Source organism: Morone saxatilis, unplaced genomic scaffold (genome assembly GCF_004916995.1).
Source record: "Morone saxatilis isolate NCDOM2014 unplaced genomic scaffold, NCSU_SB_2.0 Contig3, whole genome shotgun sequence".
In the NCBI taxonomy this organism is placed as follows: domain Eukaryota; kingdom Metazoa; phylum Chordata; class Actinopteri; family Moronidae; genus Morone; species Morone saxatilis.
Genome location: NW_023339873.1, coordinates 13,124,418 through 13,139,870, shown reverse-complemented (window position 1 = coordinate 13,139,870; position 15,453 = coordinate 13,124,418). Strand labels below are relative to the sequence as shown.

Here is a 15,453-nt window from a genome sequence, read left to right as displayed (position 1 = left end):
AAGAAACAAGGGGGACAAACCTGTACTATACAGGCTGATGCAGGGGGTCACTGAAGAGGAATGTCAATGAATTACAACATGAATGAGGGACCATAGAGTACTTTGCCTTCCCTGCTTTAGATATGCCACTTGATGGTAATGCCAATGGACACTCTGAGCAATTTAAACATTCATGCATTGTCCAGCCAGGGCGCTGTGGATTTCACTGTAATAAAAGCAATGTGACAGCAGTAGGAGAGGGGACCAGAGATTGTCACTGTCTCAACAAGCTTTACGAGGCTCTCAGGAGGTATTTCCATTAAGCAAAGGGATGCTGGTACACAGACTCTTCAACATTTGGGGTTTTGAAATTGTTTCTGTGCAAAACTACTGGATATTTTTTGATATGCTGCAGCCTGTGTGAGACTACCTCTCTCAACTCTCTGTTTAATCAAGGAATGTCACCAATGCACGCACCTGGTGATGCACCGTGCTGGCGCATGACTACAATATCTGTGTGTGTGTGTGTGTATGAGAGCGTGCAGTCCTTTCAAAGCTGACCTTCACAATCTTTGAGGACCCACTCACACCCTCTCTGCCTGAGAGGCCTTTGGTCAGCGTTAATTACCCACAGTACCTCCAGCTGCCTGCTCATCAGGTCAGCACTCCCATATGGTCCTCCAGGAAGAAGCAGGCAGGCAGGCAGGGGCGGGGAAAGTGCTGGATACCTGTGGGACACTGATTATATAAGCTGCTGCTAATGAGAGAGGTTCTTTCGAAAAGGGCTGCGAGTTCAAACGATCACAACGGTGGCAGTGGCTGACAGATGCAACCCCAGAGCAAGGGGGACTTGATTAAACACACATACACACACACACGCACACCTATGCTCATGCTGGGACACATACACACACACACCTGCATCCATCATCACTTTAGTACACACTAACACACAGACGAACACAGCAGGAGAGGTGCTCTTTGATGAGCCAAGACTAGAGGTTGATGAGAAGGGGCACTGCAGCCTGATTCAGCTAGCTTGGGGTCACCGGGGAGTGTGTGTGTGTGTGTCTGTGTCTGTGTGTCTGTGCGAGTGTGTGCGTTCATTAGTCACATTGTGTGATATCATTATACTAGTGACTCATTTGGCACACACCTCTCAACATGGGTCCTCTTATACTTGCAGCGACTAAAAAGCAATTTTTTTTTAAAATACATGCAAATCAAATTTTGGCTTTTTTTTGTCCAATAAACCAATTTCTTCTTGCAGAATACATTTATATAATCAGATCTAATTCATCTTAAGGCTTGATAATGAAATCCTTGCAGCAGTGAAGATCAAAACAAAGATTAATGTGCTGTTCGGCTTTCTAGCCCTGCTGTCATGTCATCTGTTATTCTCAGACAAGAGCTTCGTGGTAATGCGGTTAGACCTCACAACAATGCTTAATCACAACAAACCACATTAGGCCAAAGGTAATTGTGTTTGCTTGGTATATGCGTGGTCCAATCTGTTTCGGTGCTGCCAATGAAGAGGGGGATGGAGAAGTAAAGAGGGTGCTTTCCACTTTGGGGCGGGGAGGGGGGGCACAACCAAAATAGTCTTGTTTACCTCCAATGTCTGGCTCCACCTTATCGAGTTACAAAGCTGCTGCTGCAACTCAGATTGGCCCTCTGATCGATCTGAGCTCTGATGGCGAGAGGCAGCATGACTGACAGTCTGACAAGGATCTCAGACGGGAGCTGACTAATGCATGTCATGTCATTTTCCCGGAGACACCTGAGGTTCGGTTTCTCGTCCAGAAGAGTAAACAACAGAGCTGATTTTATCACTCTGCCATCTGCATTATGGTAAACTGGACATTTTCCACATCAGTCAGGACATCAAAAGGCAGTAAATGTCACATTTGAATTTTGAAGGGGTCGGCAATTCATATGAAATGACAAAGTGTCTCAACGTTTAGAAAAACTCGTACTTTTATTATCCAGCTTGCAACCAAGCAACTTAAAAAGTGATAGAATATGAATGTCACAGGGTGAGGATATTGAAGATTCAACAAGCATTTGCTTTCAGACTCTCACTATTACTAACAAGGCTCTATAGAAATTCTTAGTCATCTACTGACTCTTCAAGTCTGTTGAATACAACAGTTAGGCACCTGATACAATTATCCCATACAAGCCTGCCAAACCTTTAATTATCAGCTCCAGCGCTAGTACTTTAAAATAGCATAGATTTACTGTACATGTACAGGTATTATACTAAAGGTGCTGAAAATGATTCAGTCCAAATGAATCCCACACAGCATCAGTTTTATTTAAGAGTCCTTTTTTTGGTTGGAGGGTTCAGCCAGAGATGATGCATGCAGGTCTAAGGACCCAGACTGGATCTGAGGTGACCACAGAGCAGGTCACATGGGGTAGAACTGTGAGGCAGCCTCAGACGACTGGATCTCCACCTGAGCCATCTTGAACTGGGTGCACTGCAGCCATTTGCGCAGAGCAAACGGAGGGGCTCCGGATGTCTGGCCCTGCAGACACTGGTGGTTCACACGGTTCTGGATGGCCTGGAGACGCAACTGCAGCCCCGCAGACAGATGCTGATGAAGCAAAGACAGGAGAAGGGGAAAATAGTCTATAGTTACTTGTATATTTATAATCTGTATCAATAATGGAGCAAAGTGTTTTAAAAGCCTTACCTTCAGGTTTGATTGAATCATGGGTAGCCACATCGGGATTAGCTATAGGAAAAAATGGGGATGGATAAGTATTATGCTACATGCTAAGGTAATCATGTATTAACCATGTTGAGTTACACAAACCTTGACAAAGATGGTTGAGTTGCACTCTTGCAGGGCTTCCATCAAACTAATGACATGAAGACACACCATCTCTACCATCTGAGAGAAGAAAATATCAACTGATTTTCTCTAACACAGTTATCATAAATAAAAAAGGAATTAATCCAAGAGTTGAAAATGAACTCCTCTCTTCATATTTCACATATGAACAAGCACACCACATTTCAAAGCCCCTATTCCTACTTCAGCTATCTTAAATAGATCCCAAGTGGAAAAGGATAAGGCAGAGCACTCACCACTTTATTGTGGGCCATGAGCTGCAGGATGCTGGGTGTAACTCGACTCCAGAACTCCAGGCCAGTGAGGATGGCGCTGGAGGAAAACTCTGTCTGGTTCTGGTTTAGCAGGGACGGAGCAGCGGCTGCCTGCTCGCAGTAGATGGTCCACAGCTGGGCAAACATGAAGGCGTGGAACAGAGAGCACATGTGCAGCACCGACGTCTGGGGACAGAGATCAAGACCAAAACAGAAGGCCAGTGAGGTGGTTATAGATCAGATTAACAAAACCTGGGTGGGGTCATTTAAAGGGATTTGTTTCTGCCAGACCTTTGACTGTTCTGGAAAACCAATGAGGATGACTATGAGATGATCTGCGATGTGGGAGCCAGCATCCAGGGGGATGGGCATACAGGAGGTGGAGCCCTGGTGCAGGGCACAGTGTGTCAGGGAGCCCAAAAGTAGCCAGGACAGCTGACGGATGTGGGACACACACTCGATGAATTCTTTTGGCCTGCAGAGAAAAAAAAACATTGAAATTTAGTTTTACAACAGCCTATAATATAATATTTACTTTATTCTCATACTCCTCAGGATTATACATTATATGTTTCTGTTTTTCTGGGTAAACTGACCCTGTAAGTCATTGAATCATTACTAAACTCGTTTGTAGTTTTGTCATTCTTACCCTTGTTGCATGGTGGATGGTGGATGATAAAGCCAGGGAAGATAGCGGACTACAGCTTTGTTATCACGGTGATTGCCTTTGCTGATTTCCATGGCTGCGACTTGTGCCAAGCCCACTTTCAGGTTCCCCCCGAAAGTGTCCTCATGCAGCGGCTGACAGCAAGCCTTCATATGGCTCTGAATAACAGATTTGGTGTGAGGAAAGAAATAAGGCAAACATATGGAAAAAAAAACTAGATATAAAAAATAAGATACTATGCAAGTTGTGGCGGTCACATGAAGAATAAGACTTACTTTAAGTTTGGTTAGCGTGTGCATATCAGCAATGAAGTCCAGGAGCTCACTTATGTATTGTCTCATGCATTCCATGGCTGCTGTTGTGCACTGTCGGGAACAAAAACAGTTTATCCTTTAGGAGGAATCACAGTGGGGTCTATCTTTGTTTCCTGCTGTTTTATGAGGCCGATTTTAATAAGATACAAATGCACAACGGCTTAAGTCTTACCCCCGGCAGCGTTGCGATCATGTGCTTTTGGATGATGGTGGATTCTGCTAGCCGTGTACCGATATCTGCACAAACAAACTGAGAAATTCCACAGTGAGCTTTAGAATTGTATTCAACATGAAACACTGTGATTTGTTTGTTTGTTGTGAACTGAAGTGCTTAAAAGCCAGTATTTTTACCTGGACCAGCAGTAACAAGTTTGTGTCAGGCAGAGGAGACTTGAACTTGAGAGCCTGCAAAAGCTCTAACACCACAATGCGGGACATGTAGAACTTATCTCTCTCCTGGATGCAAGGAGATAGAGAGTGGAGTAAATGTACTGATGCAGCAAGACTGCCTTTTTCTATTATCACTCTCCCTTACTCATGCTGTGAGGAGAGCATAAACTCTGTAGTCTGAATAGAGGGGGAAGGACAGGCAGGGAGAGGGGAGGGAGGGGAGGCAGGGAGACAGAGAATAGACAGAGAATAGTGAAGCTGAAGAGTAGATTTAGGCCAGTCCAGATCTCTCCTCCCAGAGTCCCAGGCAGCTCAGATGAGGCTGTCAGCCTGCCTTCTCCCTCCCTGAGGACAGGCTGCTCTCTTTGTTCATCCCTTCCACACAAAGCCCAGCTGCCTGTTTACAAACCACACTGTCATCTTCTGGCTTCCACTTTGCCTCTCTCTTTCTCTATGCAGTCATGTTTGGTTATGTTAGGCGCAGGCACATGCTCCTCCGCTCTTACAGAATGCAGAGCTGCCTGACATTTCTCACCGTGTGCCTTTTTAATGTGCATACCTGTATGCGGCACTCTCATAATTAAAAGTTAATGGAGCATGTCCGTTTGGTAAATAGCAAATCATAGGCTCTTCTTAAGCTATTGGGCCCAGTTGAATTCGGCGTATAGTGCACTGCAGCTGTGACAAATGGTGCATGAGACAAACTTTAGTAGGTCTAGAAACCTGACTTTGCGTCGTTAAAGTCTGACCTCCAGAGATGACGGAACCGGCTGAAAAATCCTCCCAGTGCCCCCCAGAAACCTCAACTCTCCATAAAACAACTGCACAGGACAGGTTCCAAAAGCAATTGCTCATAGTGACTCCAGGTTTTGAAAAGAGGATATTATACGGTGAGGAATTAAAGAGGGTGTAGAAAATCAATACTGCAGGAGACATAAAGCATGCAGTGTTGACAGTGGTGGAGGACTGAGGATCCATCTGGTCCAACAGTGCAGACAGCCCTGGCTCCATCTCTGTCTGAAACAGCCACTCAGAAACACACCATACATCCTTAGCCCTAGCACACCAACTAATCATGTTAATCAATACTGGCTGATTGCCTACTTAATCATCTGTGACACATGGCCACATTTCTGGCTGACTGGAGAGTCAGGGAAGTAGGTGTAGCACCAAAAGAGTGATGATGGCCTGCAAACAGGAGATCAACATTTTTTACAGTGCAGATTAGTTTAAAAGGTTTAACTCTTTCAGGACTGCATAAATACTGGATGTCAGCACATGTTTCAATCCTACATATCAAATTCTATGTCTTTTACACAATCACGTAATCACACTCATGAGTACCTTGTTGAAGGCTTTGTAACACAGTCCACATAGTTCTACGAGGTAGGAGAGGCTGAACATGCCATACTGGATGACAAAGCTCAGCAGCTTGGAGAAAGGCTCCAGGAGGCTCTGTAGGATGGAAGAAGAAGAAAAAGGGGTGGATATTAAAGGCCAGAATTTGGGCACATCAGCATGAAAAATTCGGCTCTGGGCTTACCCGAGTTGCATTTGTCGTTGGGATTTTCAGCAAACAAATGATAATCCTCAAGCTGGAATCCATGGGGCACTAATGAGGCACACAGATTGCAAATAAAAAAAAGTGTTGAAAATGTCAGTAGGTTTTAAAGTTGAAAATAATTGCATAGTGCATAACCATATTCCTGGACTTGGTGTTTGTCTGCAGTGATAAATTGAGTACACTAATCTGACCTCCAAGGTCAAAAGCATCAGAGTCAAATCAATTAAAAAATTTTCAAGACTTTGTCCTATTGAACCCGACAAGGGCACCACTAGACGCTTTTTCCTCGAGCCATAATCACATTAAACCATATCAGACCATGACTAAGTGAACGGAAGAGTCGATATCTACCTTAAGAGGAAGCACAGAGGGCAGTTTTGTGAGGAAGGTCTGGAACTGGTTGCAGATGGTTGTCCACAGGTTGCTGGGAGAGTCCATGGGGAGAGCCTCCATGAAGGTGGCAATATTTTCCAGGCAGTGCAGCATTGTGCCCCCTGCTGGCAGACTCTTCTTGTTGTTGAAGCCCTGGAGGCCACAGAGGCATAAACCACAACAGGGTTATATAATGACATTCTATAAGCGAAGATATTTCCATTTAACTGATCATTCAGTCCTGATCAATCACAATGCTCATGATGAGAGCAGGGGATTTAGGACAATGAAGCACAGATGACCGCTTGGATGAGCTCATGCATCAACGGGTTCTTATCTGTGTCATTTATTTAGCTTAACAGTGACAATAAACTGGTAAAGTGGTGCAGAGGAAGGCAGGTTTTCTTGAATGCCCCGATGGTTTGTTGTTTTAGATGGGCTTATGCTATGCATGTAGCTGGAGCCACAAAAGCCTTTGCTTTGACAAGAGCTCCTCCTGCTGGTTACATGACTCAACACAATTATGTGAAAGAAAAAACCCACCTCGAGCAACATGTTGAGGGCAGCAACAGAACTCAGTTCATTAAAGTCTATCAGGGAAGATGCAAGTGTTCGCAGAAAACTTCCATCTGCAAAAACAAAAGAACATAAAAAGAGTGAAGGTGACAGTATGTCTAGTGGGAGCCTATTAAGTATGTCTTAAATAACAGATAGATTAAAATAAATATGGAAAGTAAATCAGTGAAATATGCCTCTACCATAGGTTATAAAGAGGTTAAAACACACAGACTGCAGAATTGTGCAGTTCCATTTGAAGGATTTTTGAGTTTAGTAGTCCGTGGTATGAGCAGACCTTTGATGTTACTCTGGAAGAGTTGGGGCAGGATGCCATTAGGGGCCAGCTGGTGAAACATACAGCGTAGGAACTGCTTGGCTACACCTGCTACATTCCCTGGGATCAACATACTGCAAAACATCAGAGGGAGAATGGCTGTGTTGGACAGGCGGTCACACTTCACATCCATTATTAAACTCATCTATGGGCACTGAATATCTGAGCACACTGGTGTGACGGCTTTAATGTCCCATACCTCTCAGCTTGTCCAGAAAAATTGCCACTAGATGCCAACCTGAAAGAAGTTAAAGCAGTGGATTAGGACTCATGGATGAATTATGTATGAGCTCTAAGGGTGAGTTATGAAACTTCATTTAACGGTGAAGTGCTGTGTGGATGTAGATTGCTGGAGCGGCTGTACCTGCCCACAGACTGCATGATGTCAAGAAGCATCGGAGCAGCCAGATCAGGGCTGAGGTGGATAAACATGGAAAGAACGACCACTGCGAGGCTGAGAGTCTCCTCATCGTATTCCTCCAGCACGGCTGCACAGTCCCGACACCTGGGACATCACATAGAAATAAGCCAGGCAGCTTTACACATTAAAATGACTCTTTTCAATACAGGTATAGCTGTCGATTGATTCATCCACCTGTCAGACATCGTGGTAGGCTGCTCATCGATAAACTCCTCAGGTGCGGGGACAAACATGCTGACTGTGCTTGGTGCAGAGAGCAGACTGGTCTTTGTTGGACCTACAAAGGAAACAAAAGAACAGTTATTATGTCAATTATTAGATGCTGAATGAGGTCAATGAGGAATAACATCTTAGTTTTGTTTTTAAAAAACATATCTTTTTTTGGTATCAACGACTAATTGCTAAATCATTAGGTGCTCTCTCTGTGCCCCTCAAGTAAAGTGATACATCATACTAAGTAGTTACTTAGTAATCCATTATTACTTCATGATTATGACAGGTAGAGTTACATGGTGAAATTAAAAACTCTGTAGCAACATGTCATAATCATAAAGAAAGTCAGTATGTAGATTCACAGATATGTATAAAGTAATCATTACCTGATGACTCATTAATACAGTATCTGTCAGTTCTCTTGTAAATCATCATTATCTACTATAGAATCCTCTAGTCGGAGTTACTTACTATTCACAAGTTTGTCCTGGTTTTAGAGATAGTAAATACTATAGGATTAGTCCAATATTATATAGTAAATCAAAATAATGGATACTTTTGACTAATGAATAATAAGTGTTTCCTCATTTGCATATATTATTTTTGCTTACTTTTTCTTTTTTGCTTTATTGTATTGTATTTTAACAGTTTAATTTATATTTCATGTCAATAAGTGACCAATAAGTTACTTTATTACTGTTTATTCACATTTTCAACGTGTTACAACATATATCTCCTTATTAGGGAATAAAGAAAAGTGTAAAGTGACTGACCGGTCTCCCAGGTGCTGATGTTGTGTGGTGCACTGGACTGATGTTCCAGCTGTCTCTTCATTAGCTGGCTCATGGTCAGAGCTCCCAAGGAGCCTCGCTTCACCTGACGGTACTGAGCTGAAGGTCAGACACAGAAAATAACACCTGGATTGAAGTATCTGCTAAGACCACATTAGCAACAATACCAACAAGTGTGTGTGGTTACACGGAAATAGGTAAGACACACATGAAAATAGATGGTGATGTAATTTTATTATAAGGACAAAATTAAGTCACTTATTCAGCTCAGTCCTTTTGAGGAACTTCAACATTATAAAAATATTTTAGAGTGAAACTGATTTGAAAATAAATGTATAAAACATTATGTTTTTTTTCTAGATTTTCTCAGTAATTTTACTGGCTTTATAATAATAAGTCAAATAATATTATGTGATGTTATTGCATATTTCCATTTCCAATATGGAGTTTGCTATAGGAAGCATAGCCTATGCTTTTTTTGTTGTCTGCACAGATAATATAGGAAATAGCACACAAATAATTTAAAAAATGGCAAATTAAGGCCCTCATAATGATACCACAACAGTCAAATTTATTGAAGTTTATAAGGAGACTAAGAAGTATTTGGATCCTACTTGATACTGAAGAACGGTGGCTTGTTTCAGGCATAGCAGCTTCAAGCGTTGGGGCTGAGGCAGATTCTCGTGGCTTTTCCAATGTAGACAGAACTTTGTGATCTGCAAGGCAATATGGGCGGGGCACTGGCATCAGAATATATGCCGTTTTATGCCAATAAAAAAACTGCATGAGATATAGACATTCAGTAGTAATAAGCACTACTTTTGCTACCATTAGGAGATAGTTAAAGTTTATTTAGTCGTAATTTAAGAACGGTTTCTTATGTGAAGTTTAGAGTTTTGTTTCTCTCACCACCTCTTCTGCTTCTTTTATGTTAAGTCAAATTATATAGTTTCACAGCTTCTGATGTGTGCTGAAAAACCTCTGAAGTGTTAGTATGAAAGGAAAGGAAGAGTGAACACATATATAGAAACACACCACATGATACCACACAGCTGGAGTCAAATGAAGATTTGAGGCAGCTTGTACAGTACATTTATATTAAACACATAAGGAACATATCCGTGTGTTGGCAATATTTATCTCCTTTACTACAAATCATGTATCCTTTACATTTATGCTGTCTAAATACATGCTAGTCTCACTTTTAGATTGTTCCTAGAATATCAGGCTACCACTGGTGTCCATTATATTTGGAATATGCTGTGTGAAGTGATCTATAATTGATTTAATAAAGGTTTTCATAGAATTTTATTTATTATTTACTAGTTCTTATTGTATGGAAATGAAAACCACTGGATGCCTGGAACTATAGAAAAACACATAAGCATGGTTTGGTAAATGATCAACTGTGACCTAAAATATAGATGATTTGTAGTAAATGCACTAAAACTTGTTATAGTTTAAAAGGTTAAGATACACACTTTTGTTCACACTGGTACAAAACATGATTATTATGTAAAAGGAATTTGATAAGCCTCCTCAAATCTTAAACATCTTCTTAATAGATCAGTTTGACACTTATTACACAACACCTGACCATCACACTGGTAATGCAGGAATGATCTTTATCTATACCTCCTTCTTACCAGTTTCTGTGGCCTGCTCACCACCCAGCTTCTCGAACATATTGAACGTGATGTCCAGGTATTCCCTCTGGATGGCGCTGACAGCTATCTTCCTCTGCTTCCGCTGTCTGGGAACAATCTGGATTTTAAACTCTGTCTCATCGTTGTCGTCCCCGTTGTCAGGTTTAGGGTCGCTGTCCCCTTCATCGCCCATGTCGTCGTCCTCTTCATCATCCCCATACTCTTCTTCGTCGTTGCTGTTACTCTTGCTTATTTCTGGTGAGGAAAGAGGCTCTGCTTTGTCCTCTGGGATATCCAGGAAGATGGTCCTACCAGAGGGACTTGTCCCTGTTCCCAACACGATCTTTACTTCCTCAGAGGTCACGGACGTGTCGTCTAGAGAGGTGTAAGGGACGTGTGGAGTCTTCCTCAGTAGATCTCTCTTCTGCTTCAGGGTCATGGGGCTTTCATGGCAGACACTTTCTTGTCGGTCAGGGAGATCAAGAGAGGTGCTGGGAGTCACACGGTTCAGCTTCTTTTCCAGAAAAGGTTGCTCTGTGTCTCCCTTTCTCACCACATGGTCTGGGGTCTTTTTATCACTAGAACAGTCTTCTACACTCACCTGAACCACAGGAGACAGCCGCAAAGTGCTGCTACTTGCAGGGGAAGCCGAGACCTTCGGACTCCCATTGAACTTGGAAGCCATGATGGTGTTAAGGTCAAACTCCTCATCGCTCTCTACGATCCTCAGAGGAGGCAGCGGTTCAAACACCAAGGAGTCGCTGTCAGACATGGAGAGCAGTGAGTGTTTTTCTGGAATTGAGGTGCAATCAGAGGAGAGGTCGATGAGGTCTTGGTCCTCCTTCCCCTGAGCTGATTCTTCCAGTGAGCTTTGGTCCAACTTGTCCTCAAAAGTCTCCATACAGCTGAGGCGAACCTCTGGGATGACAGGCTTGGAGATGTCAGAATGGCCGCCTCGAGAGCCTCGCCTGTCCACGGCATCACTGCCTTCAACACGAACCGAAGAACCATCAGATGATCCTTTGCCATGATGCCTACTGTGGGATGTGGCTGAGGAAGGGGGCAGGACCACAGGGGGCACCTGCATGTCACACCGATCGATGCAGGATTTACGCCGATGTTCATCCAGATTGAAGAGGATAGAGTCAGTGTTGGAAATGTCCAGAGACTTCTGCTTATGCATGGCCTGCAGTCGCTTCTTCCTGGTGCTTTCCTCCCTCACACAGTGCAGAATGCTGTCCTGAAGCGCACTGGCTTCACGGTACTCTGACAGCTCAATTTCACCTGATACAAAGAAGAAAAATTTGATTTTATCCCAGTGAAAAGCCTCCTGCAATATTCAAAATATGTTCTGCTGAGAAAGATTTAGTCGATGTGCTGTTATACTACACTTTACTCTGAAAGCCTCTGCTTCTTACTTTTCTTGGCATTCAGCTCTACCGGCTGGTACTTCACAGACTTGCTGCCACCAATCCTCTTTAGGCGGGCAAAGAAGGTCTGTGACTCCTTGTTAGCAGCACCAGTCGGCGTGTCATGGACGTCTGACTCATCAAATACACTGTCCTCTTCTAAAGATGGAGAATAATTAACATCAGTACTGCATTTCAGAGGATGACACGGATTCATTCACTATGAGTGTCAATTTCATCATATCCTATCATTATGATCTACATGGTATAGATCTTCCAAAATGCAATCAATGACTGCAGATTAGTTAATCAAAAAAAAAAGATATCCACCTAAAATCAACGATTAACATTTTTTTTCTTCTTAATATTAAACATTTCTTAAGAGAATGTCTTAAGATCACTCTAGGAAGTCTATGTATTCTATATGTATTTTACTGCTAGCTGTTTTAGCAGTATAGTCTTGACATAAACAACATCCTTTATTTTGCTTCACCTTTTTCTTTCTCGCTGTAGCGGCTTATGTTAGAGTTATCACTGTAGAGTGGTCCTGCTGTGGCATGGGGACGACAGCTGTGATACTGGGCATTCAGTGTGTTGATGGTGATGTGGATCAGATGGAGGACCACTTTACTGCCGTCCATGTCTCTGTAAGGGTACTACGGTCCATAGAAAAATATAATAAGCTTATGATGTATAGCTGCCATTTGCTTTGTAATTCATACTGTATATCTTAAGATATAAATAAAATATGTACAGCAAGATTCAGCAATCACAAAAACATCTAGGTGACTGAATGAATTATGATCCATGCAATGAAATCACACTGACACATAGTAATATAAAGAGTACCTTATAAAGGATAACTAGCAAGGCTTTGAGCCACATCTGTCTGATGTGGGGCTTCAGAGCCCACAGAGAGCATCGAGGCGGCTGCTGGAAATAGTGTCTCAGCTGGGGACAAGTGCAGTACTTCAACACCTGGACCACCAGGGGGAGCAGCTGCTTCCCTAAACCAATATTGTAGTCCATCACCTGGAAGAAACAACAATTCAATTCATTAGCATTCATGTTCAACTGTTATATACCTCACAACAATCTCTATCTACTGTTACAGAATACCAAAAAAGGTGATAATATATTATATGTCAGTCACTTGTGCAATGCCGGCGATGAAGGCGTTGAAACAGGTGGAGGTGCGCATCTTCTGAGGTGCAATCATGAAGCAGCCCTCCTGTTGGTCATAGCCCAGAAGCACATACAGGTGACGCTTCACTGTGTTAAAAGCCTTGGCACTGCCAATGTCGGCCTCTGCACTGCTCTGGTCTTTAGCCATAAATTTCATGAGCACCATGATCAGCTGGTGAACCGTCTGGTGATCTATGCCGACGTCCTCAGGAAGCAGGTCTCTGATGACGGTGTTGTCCTCGGGAGATGGGGTCTGGCCTACAAGAGGGGCTGAAGCGTCAGGGTTAAAGTGCGGGAGGAAACGTGCTGCAGACAGAGAGGGAAGGGTGCAGGAGCAGGCGGGGACAACAACACAGAGGTGTGGACAGTCAGGACAGGTGGAGACATCATCATGCAATATACACATATATCAGTGCAACATGTTCATGGAATCTGTTCGAGGTAAAAACAAGGATGAAAGGATGAAAAAACAATGACTGTCACTACAGAGCAAACATTGCTTTTTCATGATTTCACATAAAAATAAGATAATCATACTGTACTTTTCCTCCAATATAATAATAATTATGAAAAATAATACTATAGTTAATAATGTTTCAGATTTATGTTGTTATTTACCTGGCAGGACTTTCTCTATCATATCTCCCAGTGTCGGGGCAGAGTGCTCTTGCCTCGTAAGCCTTAGAGCTAAAAACCACATATGAAGAGCACAATTTAGGAGAATGTACAGGGGAGGTAGTACAGGACATGTGTCTGAGCTTTGTCCAACATTGTTGTCCAAAACATGTGCACACATAAAGACATACACACAATAAACACACTACATGGCCTCAAAACAGTATTAAATCTAAGTGTTATCAAGAATTAGGGCATTTCACAAATCACAAATAATATCAAATAACCACATCATGTTTGAAGCCAACACAAGTTGCATCTCCAAGAAGCCTTCGATGCAGAGCCTTAGATAAAATGAATGACATGCTAGAGAGTTCCTCCTTCATTAAACAAAGTAAGTGTTAAGACATTCAAGTGAAATGAACGCTGGGACCAAACAAGTGAGGAGAGAAACATTAGGAAAATGAGACCAGACTTTGGTCAAATAGTATTTGCAAATAAAAACGCATTTGGCTTTACCCACAGGGAATAGAAAATGGGCAGTGATCACCACATGAGGACAAATCCAAACTATACATGCATGGATCGTCTCTGTAATGCCATGTTGGACAAAGCACCTGGTGAGGTACTTAAAGACTTAGAAGGTATTTGCAAATACTGTTAGACCACAGACTGAGTGAAAGTGACACAGGTTCAGATTTAAAAGAGAACACAGACTGGCTGATACTCACGAAGTCGGTTGCTCAGTGACTCAGGGAGTGAAAATGCCCGTTTAGACTCTCCTGGGCCTCCCTTCACGCTGTCACGGAGCGAACGCACACTCTTCTGCCGATTCCTGGCAAAACGGGCACGTCGTATCTTCCACATTGCTGCATCACTGAGGTTGGCCACATTGGTTCGTACGGCTGTGATGGCTGTCAAAAGAAAGATTATGAACTTAATTTGGAGCACCATCAGGCTGTAATATTTCTCTTAGAATATATATTATGTAGACAAACATAAGTAGGTAGAGGTAGGTGGATCAGGTGTTAAAACTCTGAATGGGGACACAGCGGCTACATACTAGTAGGGAAAGGGAACTCTTTGTTGCAGTCCAGGTGTAACTGAGCCTCCAGAGATAATGTTTCAAATCTGTTGACGAAGAACTCCCAGCTAAGCGCAGGAATGTCTTTTTTCAGAAAGTGCAGCAGCAGGAGTTTGCTGAGGATGATAGGCCGATCCCTCACTACAGTGTCGAACTGGAAATCCAGGCACAGGCATAACCCCTGGACAACAAGAAACAATTAGTCAAGTGAAATGATTTATTGCTTATCAAAACAGGTGCAGAATTATTTTAACTAATCAGTTAATCTGTCAATTAAATAACTTTTTCTGGCAAATATGCCAAACATGGATGGTTCAAGATTTTCAAATGTGAGAATTTGCTGCTTTAACTTTAGTGAGCTAAATATACTTGGGTTTCTGACTGTTGGCAATTTGAAAAGACAATTTGAAGATGTCATCTTTGGCTTTTGGAAATCAATCAATCAAGAAAATAATCAGAAGATTAGATTAGATAAAAACAATAAAAAGTGTGAATTGTAAACTATTCAATAAATGTGCTTCACTGCAATATTTCTGCAATAAAAGTGTAGTCGAACTATAAATAGTTACTGGATGCATGCCAAAATACTGTATACTCCATTACTTATTAGTTTTCAAAAAAGTAAAGATTGGTAAATCCATACAAGGTTGTCAAAAGAAGTGGGTTCTGGTTCTTTGAGTTTTCATAAAGAGCACTGAAGACTAATACTGTATTGCCTATGTAAATTCCTACAAACATATTTCCTTTTACTGTAGATATTTAGTCCGATTTCAGCATGTATATATATATATATATA

General features: G+C 42.3%; 1 protein-coding gene across 2 annotated transcripts in view; it reads right to left on the bottom strand.

The window, feature by feature from the left end:
• Window positions 1–2,390: 2,390 nt before the first annotated feature.
• Window positions 2,391–15,453, bottom strand: part of LOC118337443 (protein unc-79 homolog) — a 32,709-nt gene continuing 19,646 nt past the window's right edge. Inside the window, exons 22-48 of one of the 2 annotated variants that reach the window (XM_035674486.1) lie at window positions 14,637–14,838; window positions 14,305–14,487; window positions 13,577–13,645; window positions 12,927–13,264; window positions 12,623–12,805; window positions 12,267–12,429; window positions 11,783–11,932; window positions 10,365–11,648; window positions 9,333–9,434; window positions 8,701–8,817; window positions 7,889–7,991; window positions 7,658–7,798; window positions 7,493–7,531; window positions 7,255–7,367; window positions 6,945–7,030; window positions 6,381–6,554; window positions 6,009–6,077; window positions 5,810–5,920; window positions 4,427–4,531; window positions 4,248–4,325; window positions 4,037–4,126; window positions 3,744–3,919; window positions 3,386–3,569; window positions 3,077–3,280; window positions 2,802–2,879; window positions 2,679–2,720; window positions 2,391–2,579 (exon numbers count right to left, since the gene is read on the bottom strand). In XM_035674486.1, coding sequence (XP_035530379.1) covers window positions 2,391–2,579; window positions 2,679–2,720; window positions 2,802–2,879; window positions 3,077–3,280; window positions 3,386–3,569; window positions 3,744–3,919; window positions 4,037–4,126; window positions 4,248–4,325; window positions 4,427–4,531; window positions 5,810–5,920; window positions 6,009–6,077; window positions 6,381–6,554; window positions 6,945–7,030; window positions 7,255–7,367; window positions 7,493–7,531; window positions 7,658–7,798; window positions 7,889–7,991; window positions 8,701–8,817; window positions 9,333–9,434; window positions 10,365–11,648; window positions 11,783–11,932; window positions 12,267–12,429; window positions 12,623–12,805; window positions 12,927–13,264; window positions 13,577–13,645; window positions 14,305–14,487; window positions 14,637–14,838 — 4,773 coding nt within the window. The remainder of the gene's footprint in view (window positions 2,580–2,678; window positions 2,721–2,801; window positions 2,880–3,076; window positions 3,281–3,385; window positions 3,570–3,743; window positions 3,920–4,036; window positions 4,127–4,247; window positions 4,326–4,426; window positions 4,532–5,809; window positions 5,921–6,008; window positions 6,078–6,380; window positions 6,555–6,944; window positions 7,031–7,254; window positions 7,368–7,492; window positions 7,532–7,657; window positions 7,799–7,888; window positions 7,992–8,700; window positions 8,818–9,332; window positions 9,435–10,364; window positions 11,649–11,782; window positions 11,933–12,266; window positions 12,430–12,622; window positions 12,806–12,926; window positions 13,265–13,576; window positions 13,646–14,304; window positions 14,488–14,636; window positions 14,839–15,453) is intronic. The other variant, XM_035674485.1, reaches the window with a different exon arrangement.